At 41.0% G+C, this 19,024-nt stretch overlaps 1 protein-coding gene across 1 annotated transcript; it reads right to left on the reverse strand.

Moving 5' to 3' along the window:
• Window positions 1-5,742: 5,742 nt before the first annotated feature.
• LOC121385964 (kelch-like protein 25) lies at window positions 5,743-7,353 on the reverse strand. Its single transcript, XM_041516758.1, has one exon. The coding sequence runs from the start codon at window positions 7,351-7,353 to the stop codon at window positions 5,743-5,745; it is 1,611 nt and encodes a 536-aa protein (XP_041372692.1).
• Between the last annotated feature and the right edge of the window lie 11,671 nt (window positions 7,354-19,024).

Consider the following 19,024-nt stretch of genomic DNA (forward strand, 5'->3'; position numbering starts at 1 on the left):
TCACTTAATTACAACTGATATCCGGCAAGGTCTGTGGCCCACTCGCTCCAGCCAGTGCACCACGTCTGGTACACCAAATGTGCTATCCTGTCTGTGGGACGGCGCATATAAAAGACCCCTTGCTGCTAATAAAAAAAGAGTAACCCATGAAGTGGCGACAGCCGGTTTCCTCTCTCAATATCTGTGTGGTCCGTAACCATATCTCCGACGAGACATAATGTTGAGTGCGTCGTTAAATAAAACATTTCCTTCCTTCCTTCACACTTTATAAAACGGTTAATATATTTGGACTATCCCACACAGGATAGCACATACCATAGAGTCTGATACAACAGTCGTGGTGCATTAGCTGGAACGAGAAATAGCTCATTTGGGTCACCGACGATACATGATACATACATGTACTTTAAAACATTGTCAATATATAGCGAGAAAACACTTATTTCACTTAATTACAACTGATATTCGTCCTGGGTACACGTGGACGGGATGTAGCTCAGTGGTACAGCCCTCGCCTGAAGCACTATCGATTTCGGATCGACTCCCGTCGGTGGGCCCATTGGGCTATATCTCGTGCCATCCAGTGCTCCACATCTGGTGTAACAAAGGCCGTGGTATGTACTATCCTGTGTGTGGGATGGTGCATATAAAAGATCCCTTGCTTCTAATCGAAAAGAGTAGCTCATGAAGTGGCGACAGCGGGTTTCCTCTCTCAATATCTGTGTGATCCTTCCTTCTTTCCTGGCTACACAGCAGTGATTTCAGCTGTTAATGGTTACTTGTTAGTGGATAGTGAGAAATGAATAGAATAGATGTCTAACGACACCCCGGCACGACAAATACATCGGCTGGCTTGTGAGAGTATGTACAAGAAAGATAACACTATTGAGTGTATACATAGACCGGTTTATTTTAGATGTCTATACAAACATATTCAGAATATATACAAGGTGTAACACATAGTTACATCCTATATGACGACACATACTTTATAAACATTATACGAGAGATCCTTAATATATACACAGTGTAACGCATGATAACATCATATATGATGACACACACTTTATAAACATTACACGTGAGACCCTTAATATATACACGGCGTAACACGTGGTAACATCATATATGATGTCACATACTTTATAAACATTACACATGAGACCCTTAATGTATACAAGGTGTAACACGTGGTAACATCATATATGATGTCACATACTTTATAACATTACACGTGAGACCCTTAATATATACACGGTGTAACACATGATAACATCATATATGACGACACATACTTTATAAACATTACAGATGAGACGTTTAATATATACACAGTGTAACATTGAGAGAGAAGAATGACGTTTGACTTCATGTCTAATCAAAGACGGAATGCGTTTTCGGTCTTTAAATATCGTTTTAAACGATCTGTGAGACCGTAAGGGAAAGAAAGAAATGTTTTATTTAACGACGTCAAACATCTGGTGAAGGACCACACAGATAATGAGAGAGGAAATTCAATATCGCCACTTCATTGGCTACTCTTTGCGATTAGCAGCAAGGGATTTTTTATATGCACCATCACACAGACAGGGTAGTACGCACCACGGCCTTTGATAAACCAGTCGTGGTGCCCTGGCTGGAACGAGAACTAGGGACCGTAAGGGTGTCTAACAGCTATGAATGCTGTATTCTAGTCTCTCATAGTCAAACATATGGTGAAGGACTACACAGACAGGGTAGTACACACCACGGCCTTTGATAAACCAGTCGTGGTGCCCTGGCTGGAACGAGAACTAGGGACCGTAAGGGTGTCTAACAGCCACGAATGCTGTATTCTAGTCTCTCATAGTCAAACATATGGTGAAGGACTACACAGGCAGGGTAGTACGCACCACGGCCTTTGATAAACCAGTCGTGGTGCCCTGCCTGGGACGAGAACTAGGGACCGTAAGGGTGTCTAACGGCCACGAATGCTGTATTCTAGTCTCTCATAGTCAAACACATGGTGAAGGACTACACAGACAGGGTAGTACACACCACGGCCTTTGATAAACCAGTCGTGGTTCCCTGGCTGGAACGAGAACTAGGGACCGTAAGGGTGTCTAACAGCCACGAATGCTGTATTCTAGTCTCTCATAGTCAAACATATGGTGAAGGACTACACAGACAGGGTATTACGCACCACGGCCTTTGATAAACCAGTCGTGGTGCCCTGGTTGGAACGAGAACTAGGGACCGTAAGGGTGTCTAGCAGCCACGAATGCTGTATTCTAGTCTCTCATAGTCAAACATATGGTGAAGGACTACACAGACAGGGTAGTACGCACCACGGCCTTTGATAAACCAGTCGTGGTTCCCTGGCTGGAACGAGAACTAGGGACCGTAAGGGTGTCTAACAGCCACGAATGCTGTATTCTAGTCTCTCATAGTCAAACATATGGTGAAGGACTACACAGACAGAGTAGTACGCACCACGGCCTTTGATAAACCAGTCGTGGTGCCCTGGCTGGAACGAGAACTAGGGACCGTAAGGGTGTCTAGCAGCCACGAATGCTGTATTCTAGTGTCTCATAGTCAAACATATGGTGAAGGACTACACAGACAGGGTAGTACGCACCACGGCCTTTGATAAACCAGTCGTGGTGCCCTGGCTGGAACGAGAACTAGGGACCGTAAGGGTGTCTAACAGCCACGAATGCTGTATTCTAGTCTCTCATAGTCAAACATATGGTGAAGGACTACACAGACACGGTAGTACTAACCACGGCCTTTGATAAACCAGTCGTGGTGCCCTGGCTGGGACGAGAACTAGGGACCTTAAGGGTGTCTAACAGCCACGAATGCTGTATTCTAGTCTCTCATAGTCAAAAATATGGTGAAGGACTACACAGACAGGGTAGTACACACCACGGCCTTTGATAAACCAGTCGTGGTGCCCTGGCTAGAACGAGAACTAGGGACCGTAAGGGTATCTAACAGCCACGAATGCTGTATTCTAGTCTCTCATAGTCAAACATATGGTGAAGGACTACACAGACAGGGTAGTACGCACCACGGCCTTTGATAAACCAGTCGTGGTTCCCTGGATGGAACGAGAACTAGGGACCGTAAGAGTGTCTAACAGCCACGAATGCTGTATTCTAGTCTCTCATAGTCAAACATATGGCGAAGGACTACACAGACAGGGTAGTACGCACCACGGCCTTTGATAAACCAGTCGTGGTGCCCTGGCTGGAACGAGAACTAGGGACCGTAAGGGTGTCTAACAGCTATGAATGCTGTATTCTAGTCTCTCATAGTCAAACATATGGTGAATGACTACACAGACAGGGTAGTACACACCATGGCCTTTGATAAACCAGTCGTGGTGCCCTGGCTGGAACGAGAACTAGCGACCGTAAGGGTGTCTAACAGCCACGAATGCTGTATTCTAGTCTCTCATAGTCAAACATATGGTGAAGGACTACACAGACAGGGTAGTACACACCACGGCCTTTGAGAAACCAGTCATGGTGCCCTGGCTGGGACGAGAACTAGGGACCGTAAGTGTGTCTAACAGCCACGAATGCTGCATTCTAGTCTCTCATAGTCAAACATATGGCGAAGGACTACACAGACAGGGTAGTACACACCACGGCCTTTGATAAACCAGTCATGGTGCCCTGGCTGGGACGAGAACTAGGAACCGTAAGGGTGTCTAACAGCCACGAATGCTGTATTCTAGTCTCTCATAGTCAAACATATGGAGAAGGACTACACAGACAGGGTAGTACGCACCACGGCCTTTGATAAACCAGTCGTGGTGCCCTGGCTGGGACGAGAACTAGGGACCGTAAGGGTGTCTAACAGCCACGAATGCTGTATTCTAGTCTCTCATAGTTTACATTCAAACACCAAAACTAGCTTTAGAGGGACAGACCCTACTTTCAACCTGTGAAAATTAACACGAAGTTTAGTTAATCTACAAACCTGTAACACATTTGGATAAAGTTACAATTGAGTGAAACATTAGTCTGTGACTTTGAAATGATGAAAAACATGTACCCTCTAAAATAGACTAAAACTCGACTCCATAACGGTTACTTCTCAGACACGCGTGCATTTTTAAAAATATGAGAAATGTATTTTGTGATATTAAGAACACCAGGACGACCAAAAACACTTCGAATGTACGGAAATGGATAACCTAAACAATAAAATCTAAGTAAAGTATGATTTCAGTTTTCAAAAACGGCTATAAAAGTTTAAAATATACGTTAGTGTTTAAAAACTAGGGTATGTCCCTTTAAAAGATATTTACCGTGTTTGTGCTTACAGTTTACTTATAATATCAGCTGATAGTTTGAATAAAAAAAACGAAAAAAACAACATAATTTAAATAAATCTTACTTTTATGCTCTAATACCAGTAGTTTAAACAACACATTTACGCACACAGACACAGGCGCATACACACACACACACACACACACACACACACACAAACACACACAGACACATACACACACACACAAGCACACACATACGCACGCGCACACACACACACACACACGCACACACACACACACACACACATACACAAACACGGTGGTGTAGTGATTTAGCTCAGACAGTTGAGCGCTCGCTCAAGGTCCTTGCTCCGCAGGATCGAACCACCTCAGAGGATCCATTCAAATGATTGAGTTTTTTCTCGTTCCAACCAGTGCACCATAAGTGGTCAATGGCCGTGATATGTTCTTTCCTGTCTGTGGGAAAATGCATATAAACGATTCCTCGCTGCATTAATTACCAAATGTTTCACATCCAATAGCCGATAATTAGTATATCAATGTGCTCTAGTGGTGTCGTTAAACAAAACTTTACTTTACTTTATTGTGGTCCGTACCAGTGACACGCCTTATCACATCGCTCGCTCCCATTCCATACAAACCATAATGTTTATTGTTACTGTTAATTATAAAATTAAAAAGGGGAACATACACAAACATGAAAACCTTCCACAGAAAAAAACACTTGGTCAATATCTTATACACATAACCAAAAACACTTTATTTGATTACGCACATTATTTGATTAGACACATAAGTAAAACACTGAATTGACACCTGTGTGAATGCACAAAGCACACTGTGTTGCAAACAGTCACTCTTAAACGAACGTTCTCTGTACAGTACGATTGTTTTTCTTCTTTTTCTCTTTGAGATGGATTCAATCCAATAAAGGGAAATAACTGACAAGATACCGTTCCGTTATTATCGTCTTCACAATGATACGACGTTTTTCACGGTCTTTTGCACTAGAAAACATTGTTATAACAGCAGCTTTAAACACCTAGATCTAGCCAACATAGCTCCGTAGCCATAATCCAGTCACAAACCAAAATAGGTGAAGTGGTGCCCGACCCCATCTTTAGCCTTTGTTATCAAAATCGCCAAATATACAAATTAAAATTGATTTCAGCAAATATATTTAATTAATCGATCAAAAAGATAATTCGAGAAACAATTGAAGACATTTATTTAAGGCGTTTTAATTTTGGTGCATTTTTTTTATTTTTTTTATTTTTTTGGTTAAATCAAATTTTAGTTTATCTACAGGTTTTGTGACCAAACTCATCAAACTGCTGGTAATGTTTTACGCAAAATTTAAAGCCTGAGATCCTAATAGGAAAAGACCCACTTGATCAGTCAGATTAAATACACAAACGATGTTATGTCCCAGAATAAACTCAACTCAAAATATATTATGCTTTACGAGACACTGGCAGAACACCATACACATAACCACTTCTCGTTGATTTTATAAAAGTAATATTTTCCTCTTTCCCTTCAGCGACGTTGTATTTTCTAATTTCACAGTTAGTGTCACAGCCACCGAATGACAATAAGCTTCCATTCTGCCATAATATGCCAAAACAATATTCAAATGATCGCCATTTCGCTGTTGACTTGACTTCTATTTTGATTTCACCATCACTGTCAGTGACCTGGACGTGCATCACATTTCCATCATAGTCCAGCAGATATACATCAGGGAGGTGAACCGAACCTCTCAGACACATCGAGCTGTATGGTAAACGTGAGCCGAGGTTAGACACACAGCGAGTCGCTGTATTGAAAGACTGGATAACATCTGATTCACTTCTTCCACTCTGTCCACCCATCACCAGAATGTTGTGTCCAAATGTAGCAGCGAATGCATCCTGTCTGTTCTGTTTCAAATCTCCAACAACCTGCCAACGTGTTCCACTCTCGCTCATCTCTTCAATTGTTTTGCTGTACTCACCACCAATTGCATACACTTTACAATTAGCTGTGGCCATGCAGTGATCAAAGCGTTGTTCTTCGAGATCTGGACCTGTTTCCCACTCTTTTCTACAGACGTCGTAAACGAGAGTACATTTTCTTGTACGCTCACCACCGGTGATGTAGATCTTGTTACCTAGACTTGCTGCTGAATACCAAGAGCTAGGATCTACTGGAGCAGGCGGAACGTCTTCCCATGTCCCTTCTGATGTAAAACAAGACAGAAGTGAAGTGTTGGTGTACTGTAAAACAAAGAGATCTACACGTCCGTTTTGAAATCTGCTGTTACAACCTGATGTCAGATCATGCGAACGCATTGCATTTGTTATCATTAGCTTAACAGTATCATGATCTAGGACGAATTTTGAAAATACCACATTCTCAACGAGGAACTTTGGATCAACAAGATTGATCCTGATCATTTCAAATATATGTTTTACATCATCTGCATCCGGGTTATTTGCTTCAAGCCACTTCATGACACCTTTCATAATGACGTCTTCTTTACATTTCAAGTAATCTTTGGACAATATTTCTAAAAGTTCTGTCTTTGACAGATGACCAATATTTTCTGTTTCAACAAAGTTAGTCAAGTTTTCTGTCAGATAAGATAATGCTCTACTGGACAAATCAGGAACATTGTAGCGATTCAGAATTCTCCACCAGTGTAGACAATTGTCGGCATTGAGCACTAGACTTTCCTTAAGATAACGATGACACAGATTTTTGACGTCATCAAGCTGCATCATTTCACCTGCGTCTAACAGTTTGACGCAGTTGTCTTCGTTTACAAGATCCACTGAACACAAAGACATCTTGAGAATATCCTGGAACACCGACACCGTGACAGTGTTCAGATTTAAGATGCCCGTCCGACTTTCTGTCATGTCTGATGTTAAAATTGCCCGGAAGTACGATGACATCGCGGCAAGGACCAAACGGTTTGCGCTCGTTGTCCCATTCTCACAGACAATGTCAAGGTCACTGAACTTACCTTTGACCATCTCATCGTGGATGTTTTGGAGAATGTTGTTTTTAGTACGATCCATTATTTCACAACTTCAGATCTGAAACAGAACAAGTATTGTAGCAATGCACCTAAGTTTAATCGTAAAATCTGAATTCATTTTTCTGCAAATACATCAGACAAAAATGATACATGTATTGGTACTATACTAAAAATATAGCATATTACACTCTTAAATCCATCCAGTTGATTTCCCGTAATATATTGTCAACAAACGTCTGTCATACACAGTATAAACTGTTTTTTGTTTTACAAAGTGACTTTGGGGCAGTTCCCGAACGATGCAAAAACAAGGTACGTTACTTCACGTTCACGTCTGTCGGTTACGCAACTTTACGCGAACAGACAATCGGTTACGTAGTGAATCATTATTTTCCGAAATTAAAAGTTGCAAACTTAAAGGCAAACAAAGTATGATTTTGATTTGTTCCTAAAAGTACATGATTTAACCATCTACATAACCACCATATCCCACTTATTATTAATGCTTTGTAAAAATAATTGAATTATGACGATGGTCCATAAATCAGAAGGAAAAAAAATAGCTGCCTTTAGAGTATTCACGTTTGACATTTTATTTAATTTATATCACATGACGGTCATCCCCCAAATAACGAAGTACCGTATACACAAATATTTTCGCGGCTAAAATAATTCGCGATCGGGCTTTCATTTTACATTTTCGCGAGGAATTATTTTCGCGGCTGTGTCCCCCGATTACTCATATTTCTTTTCCCAAACTCTTTTCAATGACGATTTCACGCACACACTCGGACATGTTCACCATATTGTCAGCAAGACATCAATGTTGTGTGTCTGATAAAACTATTGCCATGTTATTGATGGAGCATGCACATGCGATGCAGAACATTGAAAAATGCAAATATAAGAAATAACCTTTCATTACTGGTGGTACCCACAAACTTCCATTTAAGATTACAAACAAGAGAGAAGAAAAACTGAGATTACGTAACAACAGACTTACACCCAAATGTGTGTAATTTCGATCAAATCCACATGACCAGGCAGGTTTGCAGACCTCTGACTGCTTGATTCCGATATGGTTTGGGCGTGTAGAGATAAGACTATATGTATTGTAAGGTAAATAATATTATACCAAATCCGAAATAAGTTCGCGCGTAATTAAATTCGCGTTGCTATCAACGTGTTCGCGATTTTGGCGGTATATATTTTATTCGCGAACATATTTGCGACATACCGTCGTCAAAACGATTTCAAATTTGGTGTAAAGAGAACGTCCTATGCGAAGTAAGGTAAACCGAAACAAAAGCAATGAAAACGAGTTGTTAAAAATAATAAAATTGTGTACTAAATGATAATAAGCTTCTACATGTGTTTATTTTAGTAACAGAAGCATTTGAATCATTTGAACAGTGAAATCACGACTAGCTAGGCCTTTACATGTATAGGTAAATATATTGTTAACAAATCCTCAAATTCGTGAAAAAAACAATAGAAACATTCGGGAAAAATCAGCTGTCCTGCCATGATTTCACTATGTATTTTCATCATTCTACCCACAATATTAGTTGTAATCCTGATCAAAATGCGTAGTGATTCGTTTGTAATCCTGTATACCAGTAATGACAATATGGATAAATGGGCTACTCATTTCGATTAGCAGCAAGGCGTCGTTTATATGCACCATCACATAGACAGGATAGTACATATCACGGCCTTTGCTATAGCAGATGTGGAGCACTGGCTGGAACGACAAATAGCCCAATGAGCCCACTTACGGGAATCGATCTTAGATCGATAGCGAATCAGGCGAGCGCTGTACCACTGTCCTACGTACATCTCTCCCCCCAGTAAATTAATGACGTCAGAGAACTACTTAACAAAGACAAAACAACAAGAAACAACAACAAAATAATAATTTAAAAAATAACAATAATAAAAAATAAAAATAAAAAACCCCAGAAAACAAAATAACACCATAAAAATAAGAAGAAAACAAAGCAAATAAATAACACAATCGCTCGCTCAAGCACCTGCTCAAGCAAAAAACAATTTCGTTTTTCAAAGATAGTTTCTGGGGGATCATGTCTCGACCCCAACCCTCTTCTTCCGTAAACTTCACTCTCCTCAGTCTCGGACCCCCACCCCCTGCTAACATCCCTACACATGGGGCTCCAGTGGTCCTGTATCTATGTAGCTCCGTAAACTTCACTCTCCTCAGTCTCGGACCCCCACCCCCTGCTAACATCCCTACACATGGGGCTCCAGTGGTCCTGTATCTATGTAGCTCCGTAAACTTCACTCTCCTCAGTCTCGGACCCCCACCCCCTGCTAACATCCCTACACTTGGGGCTCCAGTGGTCCTGTATCTAAGTAGCTCCGTAAACTTCACTCTCCTCAGTCTCGGACCCCCACCCCCTGCTAACATCCCTACACATGGGGCTCCAGTGGTCCTGTATCTATGTAGCTCCGTAAACTTCACTCTCCTCAATCTCGGACCCCCACCCCCTGCTAACATCCCTACACATGGGGCTCCAGTGGTCCTGTATCTATGTAGCTCCGTAAACTTCACTCTCCTCAGTCTAGGACCCCCATCCCCTGCTAACATCCCTACACATGGGGCTCCAGTGGTCCTGTATCTATGTAGCTTCATAAACTTCACTCTCCTCAGTCTCAGACCCCCACCCCCTGCTAACATCCCTACACATGGGGCTCCAATGGTCCTGTATCTATGTAGCTCCGAAAACTTCACTCTCCTCAGTCTCGGACCCCCACCGCCTGCTAACATCCCTACACATGGGGCTCCAGTGGTCCTGTATATATGTAGCTCCGTAAACTTCACTCTCCTCAGTCTCGGACCTCCACCCCCTGCTAACATCCCTACACATGGGGCTCCAGTGGTCCTGTATATATGTAGCTCCGTAAACTTCACTCTCCTCAGTCTCGGACCCCCACCCCCTGCTAACATCCCTACACATGGGGCTCCAATGGTCTTGTATATATGTAGCTCCGTAAACTTCACTCTCCTCAGTCTCGGACCTCCACCCCCTGCTAACATCCCTACACATGGGGCTCCAGTGGTCCTGTATATATGTAGCTCCATAAACTTCACTCTCCTCAGTCTCGGACCCCCACCCCCCTGCTAACATCCCTACACATGGGGCTCCAATGGTCCTGTATATATGTAGCTCCGTAAAAACAACAAACAAAACAGTAAAATAAACAAATAAATAATAAAAAATAAAAAATAGAATAATAATAATAAAATAATAAACAAAAATAAACACAAAAAAGACCAACAAATAAAGAATTGAAAATAAAATGATTGTCAAAAAATCTTAATAACAAATAATATAAAATCCTGAGTTCATGTTTCGACTGTTTATTATTTTATTTCAGCGAATTTGCCGTAATTTTGTCATGAAATAATATACTGTTAATTATTTGCCATGTCTATAGGCGGTCCTCATTTGCCACGAAAAAATATATTTAATAACAATAAAAATTAATCGGTGGTGGAGCGGCGTCGATCTACAAAACCACCACTCTGTAAACGAACCTATCCTATGTAGCTCACGTGAAGAACGAAGCGACAGAACACAAGTAACAGACTGGACAACTGATGAAATGATTAGTTTGAAATAAAAAGTCAACATACCTTACAATTCGTGCAGCTTCAAAATGTCCGATATGGTTGTGAAATACTTCCTTGTAGTTTTATATGACGTGTGTCTTTTCCTGGAAGAGTAAGTTTTAGTTTACCAATGCGGTCTAAGCCAGACAACTTCTGTTTAAAAGCAAGAAGCTATAGGTTGTACTATACCAAATAAAATCCCATAGGCGACAATGTTAACGTTTGTGTTTAAAAACACTATACGCAATGTATCAACCAAATTATGACCCATAAATATCAGTACTACATCCTCTACCTCAAAGTATTAACTGAAGAAAATGCTATCTTTCATGGCTCATTTTCGACATAACCAGAAGCTTTTACAACAACCCTAGTTTCGCACAAAATGTGAGTACTTTTTTTTACAGGTACCCCAGACATGTTCCAAGCACAAGGCTACTTGACACAGTGGTGCTAGATGAAATAAAATTGCATACATTTAAAGCCCAGATGAAACTCTTTTTTTACAACCAAAAATTCACATTTATATCTAATCACAGGACTTGTGGTGTTAACGTCTCTATCAAAAGTATCAGTGCACCTCGAACTTTGACCCATCCGGAAATTATTTGGTTTAGTGCTACCTACACAGATAATACTACGTATTAACCTTTAGATACCATGGGCTGAATTTATGAAGCCTGTTTTTGAAAGCGGCTGTGTTTAAGCATTTTAAATGTGTGCAGTTACAGGCATGTATAACCAGTGGCTTTCAAAGCGGGGGATGGGAAGGGGGGATCCAATAGCGACCACACGTGTGTATTTAAGCATTGTAAATGTGTGTAGTTACACGCATGTATAACCAGTGGCTTTCAAAGCGGGGGATGGGAATGGGGGATCCAATAGCGACCACACGTGTGTGTGTGTGAGTGAGTGAGTGAGTGAGTGAGTGACTGAGTGTGTGTGTGAATGAGTGTCTGTGTGAGTGTGTGTGAACCCCCCCCCCCCCCAACTACGGACAGTACACACTAACTACGAACAGTATGCATAATAACTACGAACAGTATACACACCAACTACGAACAGTATACAAACTAACTGCAAAGAGTACACACACTAACTACGGACAATATACACACTAACTACGGACAATATACACACTAACTACGGACAGTACACCCACTAACTACGAACAGTATACAAACTACGTACAGTATACGGACTAACTATGGACAGTACACACACTTCCTACGGACAGTACACACACTAACTACGGACAGTACACACACTAACTACGGTCAGTACACACACTAACTACGGGCAGTATACAAACTACGGACAGTACACACACTAACTATGGACAGTACACACACTAACTATGGACAGTACGCACAGTAACTACGGACAGTACACACACTAACTATGGACAATACACTAACTACAGATAGTACACACACTAACTATGGACAGTACACACACTAACTACGGACAGTACACACACTAACTATGTACAGTACACACTATTTACGGACAGTACACACACTAACTATGGACAGTACACACACTAACTATGGACAATACACTAACTACAGATAGTACACACACTGACTACGGAGAGTACACACTATTTACGGACAGTACACACACTAACTATGGACAATACACACAGTAACTATGGGGAGTACACATATTAACAACAGGCCGGGAACTACGTCAATGTTTTAAAAAGTGAATTTTGCGGTAAATAAACATAACTCAAAAGTGATTTCGCTGTATGTAGTCATATTTCTGTAACGGGGACTAAATATTTGGCCGTTTGTATATAAATAACATATTTTATCTATTACTATTAATATTTATTTTAGGATTCTATTTATTTTATTATAGGATATTCTCAATCTGCGTTGAGAATATCATATTGGTGCATTAGACAAAGCCTTTTATGGTTGTTTCTCGCCATACTGGCTAGGGACGAGCCATTGGTTGATTCTATCCAATGGTTATGTGTATTTGGTGTCACGTGATCGTGAGTCAGGTCCGTGCAGCGCTGAGTGTAGACAGTGACACTACACGTTACATACTTACGACTTGTAGTTGCCTTTTCCTTTTCCTGAGCCTTTCGTTATCTTCAGACTTCCTTTTGGCACTTACAGGATGAAGCCCAGAACCACGCGTATGGTGTGATCGAGAGAATAAACCCTCGAACCCTTCCCAGCCTTGTTGTGTTTCTTTTCGTCATCTTCCTCCTTTTGTTCTACGTCTTCCAAAGTTACTTCCTGTATCTCACACAAAAGGCCCTTAGACGGAATAACAACGGTCTGAGTAGTTACATTGGACAATCTTACCTCCACTGGAGAATTGGATCTGTACTGGTACCTAAATACAACAGGCGATACCTCTAAGTCTGGATCATCACATTTCCCTGTTGTTGCCATCATCGCACATGTATCCCTGTAAGGAATCTTCTTATCCAGGTACCCAGGGATAGTAATGGTCGAATTAGGTGGAATAGTAATGCTATCTCTCTGTGCACTCCTAACCAGACCTAATCTACCCTTACACCGTGAAAGTGTCTTGTCCTGTAACACAATGCTCCTGAAAGCAAGGTACCAAGGTGTACGCAATTCCGCTACTTGTAGAAATCTATCACCATAAGTTTGGCGACATTCATCTAAAGCAGAGGTTAAAACATTTGTTCCCAATAAAATTGGAACACTAGCGTTGTAACTGCTATCCGGAACAACCAAAAACAAACAAAACCTAGGTGAATCAGTAAAACCCTGTAACACCACAGTCGTTTCAATATATCCTTTATATGGTAATGACTGACCGTCCGCACATTCAATATTCAACAGATCAGTCAGAGGATGAATATCTGCTTCCTTGAGATAATCGGAATAAAAGGTTTCGCTGACTGTTGAAACAGTGGAACCTGTATTCAACAAAGCTGTATACAAATTACCACCAACAACAAGGGAAACCTCATTCGCTTCACCAATGAGACCCTCTGGAATGGAAGAGAAAACCTTGGAGCATTTGCCTGTGCCAACTTTTGTTTGCTCCCCAACAAAAGTGGTCTTCTGTTTAAATCCAGAGGCTCATTTCTGCAACCTATGGCTATGTGTCCAACTTGTCCACATTTCCAACACTGTATCTCCTTTCGACGTTGTGGAGTTCTGCCTGAAGAAGACTGTGCATGGGTTCTTACCCCCTTATAAGTCGAAGGTGTGGTGGGTGGCTGTCTATCAGGTGTGGGACCTCTGGTTGACCTGTCATGTAACTGAGTCTCTAACTTGTCGAATCTTGAAGAAAGTTGGTACATCATGACCTCAAGTTTCTTCATACCCTCCATTTCGGACGGTGGTGGAGGTGGAGCGAGCAAACTCCTCTTGACCGGAACAGGCTTCTTGGTGGGTTGCTTCGTCCCGATGAAATTCGAAACCATATGGTTCTGTTCAACTCGGCGCAGCTCCACTCTCAGTCTGTTAAAATCTTGGATCTTGTCAAAGATATGGCCACTACAATCGTTGATCCACTGTTGTAGTCCACCCCAAAATCTAGTTCGCAGCATGTGGTTGGCATTCATCTGATCTGTGTTGCTCTTGAAAGCTTTATAAAACAAATCCTCTACTCGACAACCCCAAGACGAAACATTTTCGCCATCTTGTTGCCGAGCGCTGTAAAACTCGCCAAGAAGTGCCTCACCCTCATCAACAGACCCATAAATACTTTGTAGTTTATGAACCAACTGACTAACGCTAGCATCAGAACCTAGGCGCATTGCAAACTTAGCCGCATCCCCTTTAAGAGACCGCCTGATTGCCTGGGTAATTACCTCAGGAGAGTGCTTCTTGTCTCTCTTAAGACAATCTATCTCATAGACCCAAGTATCAAAATAACTTTCTGCTTTGACACCAATGTCACCTGAGAAAAAAGAAATTCTGGGTGGTTGATTAATCTCAACCGTGCTAACAACTGGTTTCTGTTCTTTCGGTTCAGTTCCTCCTAGCGATTCAGCATAAGCTAAAGCCCAAGCTTTGAAGTCCTCGGGGCTATCCATCTTGGGTTTGATTCCAAGTTTCTTAAAAGTGGAAAGCAAAGTTGGAACCTCTTCCATGGTAATATGGTCAGAAGTAGATGTATCATCTTCCAAACCACTGGCCTCAAACAGACCTCCAAATTGTGCCATCCTGAAAATCAATGAAATTTAACGTTATAAATGACACCTGCAAGAGAAACAAAATGCTTTCTTTTCCTCGAACAATGCAAAGGTATCAGTGCTGAAATTCAATCCAAACAATATAAAAATTATGAGGAAGTAAATCACATTTAGGTAATATCAATACACATCACAGTACATACAAGAAATACAGCATACATACAACAAGGTATTTATGCGAGTATCTATTCACTCTGCGCCACTTTCTGATAAAGAAAGTGTCAACTCCAAACAAGAAAAAAAGGTGTATCACTGGTGATCACCTCTTGGTCAATTAAACAAACATCAAATATTCACACGTCAAACACCTTGAATCTGGCAACACACCCTGGGTGCACTACTATAAGACAGATCGCCTTAAAACTAGCAACCAGATTAAATACCTTGAAAGTAAACAACACCCAAAATATTTGGGCAACTACAACTCTAAGGCCAGGATGTCACTAACACAACCTGAAATAACACATTCACATCTGCGCTGCTGTGTATCAGTGTGTATGTATGTATATGCGTCAAGAAAGAAAAGCTGAAAAGAAACAGTACTCAGCAAGACAGCAAAAGAAAAGAAAATTTAGAATTGTGCAATGCAATGTGTATTAAATGCAAAACAATTACTAAAATTAATATCAGGTGCAACCTAACAATAATAGTTATAATTAAACTATTTTAGTTCCTAACTATTATTGCATTACATTATTTCCAGTTATGGAGTCCCTATCTAATTTAATTTCTATTCAATACTACAGGATGCTTTTTGTCATTTAAAATGACACTAAACTAACATTCAAATAACCCACAGCAAGGATGAAGATCACAGAATGCTAAATTAAATAGTATGTCATCACATCAAGAATTGGAAAAAAAAAATTCAAAAAAATCAACAACAAAAATCACAAATAAACAAAAATTACACTAAGTAAGGGTGAAGAAAAAAATAAAAAATAAGGAATAAACCACAATAACAAATATTACATCAAATAAGGACGAAGAAGGCGGCCAAAAATAAAAAAAAATAAAAAAATCAGGAACAAAACACAAATTAAAAGAAATAATTCACAAAAGAACAAACAAAATTCAAAACTAAACAAAATTAAACACACAACTCACATTAAGTTATTAACTAAATAATTATTATTATATATATATATATATATTTTAATTAAATTTAAAATAAATACATTCAAATTAAAGCAAACAATCACTCGCTAAAAATTTTTTTATTAAATATTAAACAAGTGATATATTTACTTATTTACTAAACTTAGTATTATATAAATAAAACAGGTCACAGAAACCTATATAAAAAAAACAACATATTCACCAACTTTAAACCATGTCACAAGTTCGTTGAAATTATAAAACAACTTTGTAGCCAAAACAAAAATATATATATATATCGGTACAAAAGTATACCTCAAGTTACATTAGAATTTTTTTTTTTTTTTTTTTTTTTAAATCCAACAATAAACTAAGTACAATTAAGAAAGAAAAAATACTGGCAAGTTTTGTTTACATCCGAGTACACATATGCAATAATAATGGGCATGTAAGTACTCACATATACATCATGAAAAGAATATACGAAGTTCAGCAAACACAAACTAAAACTTTCAAACACTTGTTATGAAGTCATTGTTCACATCACTGTCACAAATACACAAAAGTATTTCCGTTCCTCCACTGTCCGTGTGTCCGTGGAAACAGGATGTGAGGTCCGATGGTCAGGCGATGTGTCCCATTCATCAGTGTCCGAGAGCCTCGAATCCCTACGTCGGCTCCATTGTAGCCTACTCGAAAGTATCCCCCCAAAAGAAACACAACAAGGCTGGGAAGGGTTCGAGGGTTTATTATCTCGATCACACCATACGCGTGGTTCTGTAAAAATAATTATAAACGGTTAAATACACTGACAATAACAATAATTAACAACCTCGACTTAATCATGAAAATAAAGTACAAATGTCATTACATAGCAATATATATACTCTTCAAAAGAAGAAACGCAAAACCACATTGTCGTAACATTTGGAGAGTTGATTTAATTATTGAATGGTGAGTCCGATAATTACCAAATGTTGCAGGATTGTTCACAATTCACTCTAGTCCATTGTGAGTAAGTGATAGGACACACCACCAAGGTCAAGGTCATCTGGAGTCAATACCGGGTGTGGCCTCCGCGTGTGTTGACAACTGCCTGGCACCGCCTGCCCATTGAAGCAACCAGAGTACGGATGACGTCCCGGGGGATGGTGGCCCACTCGGCCTGCAAGGCTGCTGCCAGCTCGGGCAGGGTCTGGGGCTGTGGTTGTCGCTGTCGGAGGTGTCGGTCCAACTCGTCCCATAGATGCTCAATTGGGTTCAAATCCGGTGATATCGATGGCCAAGGAAGGACATTAATGTTGTTGTTCTGTAGGAAAGCCGTTGTGAGACGTGCTGTGTGAGGCCTGGCGTTGTCATGTTGGAACACTGCGTTGGCGTTGGCCATAACTGGAACGATGTGTGGCCGGAGGATCTGGTCAATGTAGCCCTGTGCATTCAGGTTGCCCTGCACGTGGACCAGGTCAGTTCTGCCAGTGTGTGAGATGGCTGCCCACACCATGACACTACCCCCGCCGAATCTGTCCACTTCCTGCACGCAGTTTGCCGCATAACGTTCACCACGACGCCTATACACGCGACATCTTCCATCATGACGTCGGAGCAGAAATCGGGACTCGTCACTGAACCACACCTGTCTCCATCGCAGTTGAGGCCATTGTCGATGAATTTGGCACCACTGCAGTCGGAGTCGACGGTGTTGTGGTGTTAAGATGACACCTCGAACTGGACGTCTGGCACGAATTCCTACCTCACGTAGGCGGTTCCGTACGGTCTGGTCGGATATCCTGCGCAAACCTGGTATTGCTGCGGCTGTGGAGGTGGCAGTAGTCAATCGTTCCCGAAGGTGGCGTACCCGGATGTAGCGGTCCTGCCCGGGGGTAGTGACCCGTGGTCGACCGGATCTAGGGAGGTCACGTGTTGATCCATGTTGCTGGTAACGGTCCCACAGTCTGGAGATGGTGCTTGGGGACACATGGAATGCCCTGGCAACGGCCGTTCTGGATTCGCCTGCGTCTAGTCGGCCGATGGCATTGTTTCTCTGCGGTTCACTGAGACGTGGCATGTCCTGGATTGTCAACTGTCGGCCAGATACAGAGGCCAGGCAAGCGAACACCCTGCACTTTTATACTGTCGGTGTTCATGTTGCACGTGCAGACAACGCACGTGCAGTGGTGACATGGTTTGCACGTGGCTGCGTTTTTGCGAATATTCACATTTTGGAACTTTATTGTACAGTAGCTGCGTTTTATCGAATGTAACCGTGGGAATGTGTTTGGGACATGCAATGACCTTATATTCACAAAGCATGAACCGGTAGGAAACATAAAATCGGAGTTATAACCCATTTGTACCCTTTTGCGTTTCTTTTTTTGAAGAGTATATATACATAAAATACTCGGTTACAGCACAGGTGAAACAAGTCACGTACGTTGGTCAAGACGCACGTGAAACACCTTCGCTGCAAGAATTGCATGTAATAAAGAAATAGACAATACTACTACTACACACCTTCGCTGTGGGCGATGAACCGAATAGGATGATAACACTATTACATGTACCTGGGCTTCATCCTGTGAATAAATGGGTAAAATATAAGCTACCACTCAAATGGATAATAAAACTACAGCAATTAGACATCTCCTCATCCAACACTAATCACTAATTTTGCTTATACAATTAACTTGCGCGTCTATCTATATTTATACGTTTAATAGTATATATCCAACACCTTTACTTTATTACTATTTATAAAGTTAACTCGTGCATATATATATTTAT

This window comes from Gigantopelta aegis, chromosome 12 (assembly GCF_016097555.1).
Source record: "Gigantopelta aegis isolate Gae_Host chromosome 12, Gae_host_genome, whole genome shotgun sequence".
In the NCBI taxonomy this organism is placed as follows: Eukaryota; Metazoa; Mollusca; class Gastropoda; order Neomphalida; family Peltospiridae; genus Gigantopelta; species Gigantopelta aegis.

What these genes read in the sequence shown, in the direction of transcription:
- LOC121385964 (XM_041516758.1), bottom strand. Translation starts at nt 7,353, where the DNA reads ATGGATCGTACTAAAAACAACATTCTCCAAAACATCCACGATGAGATG.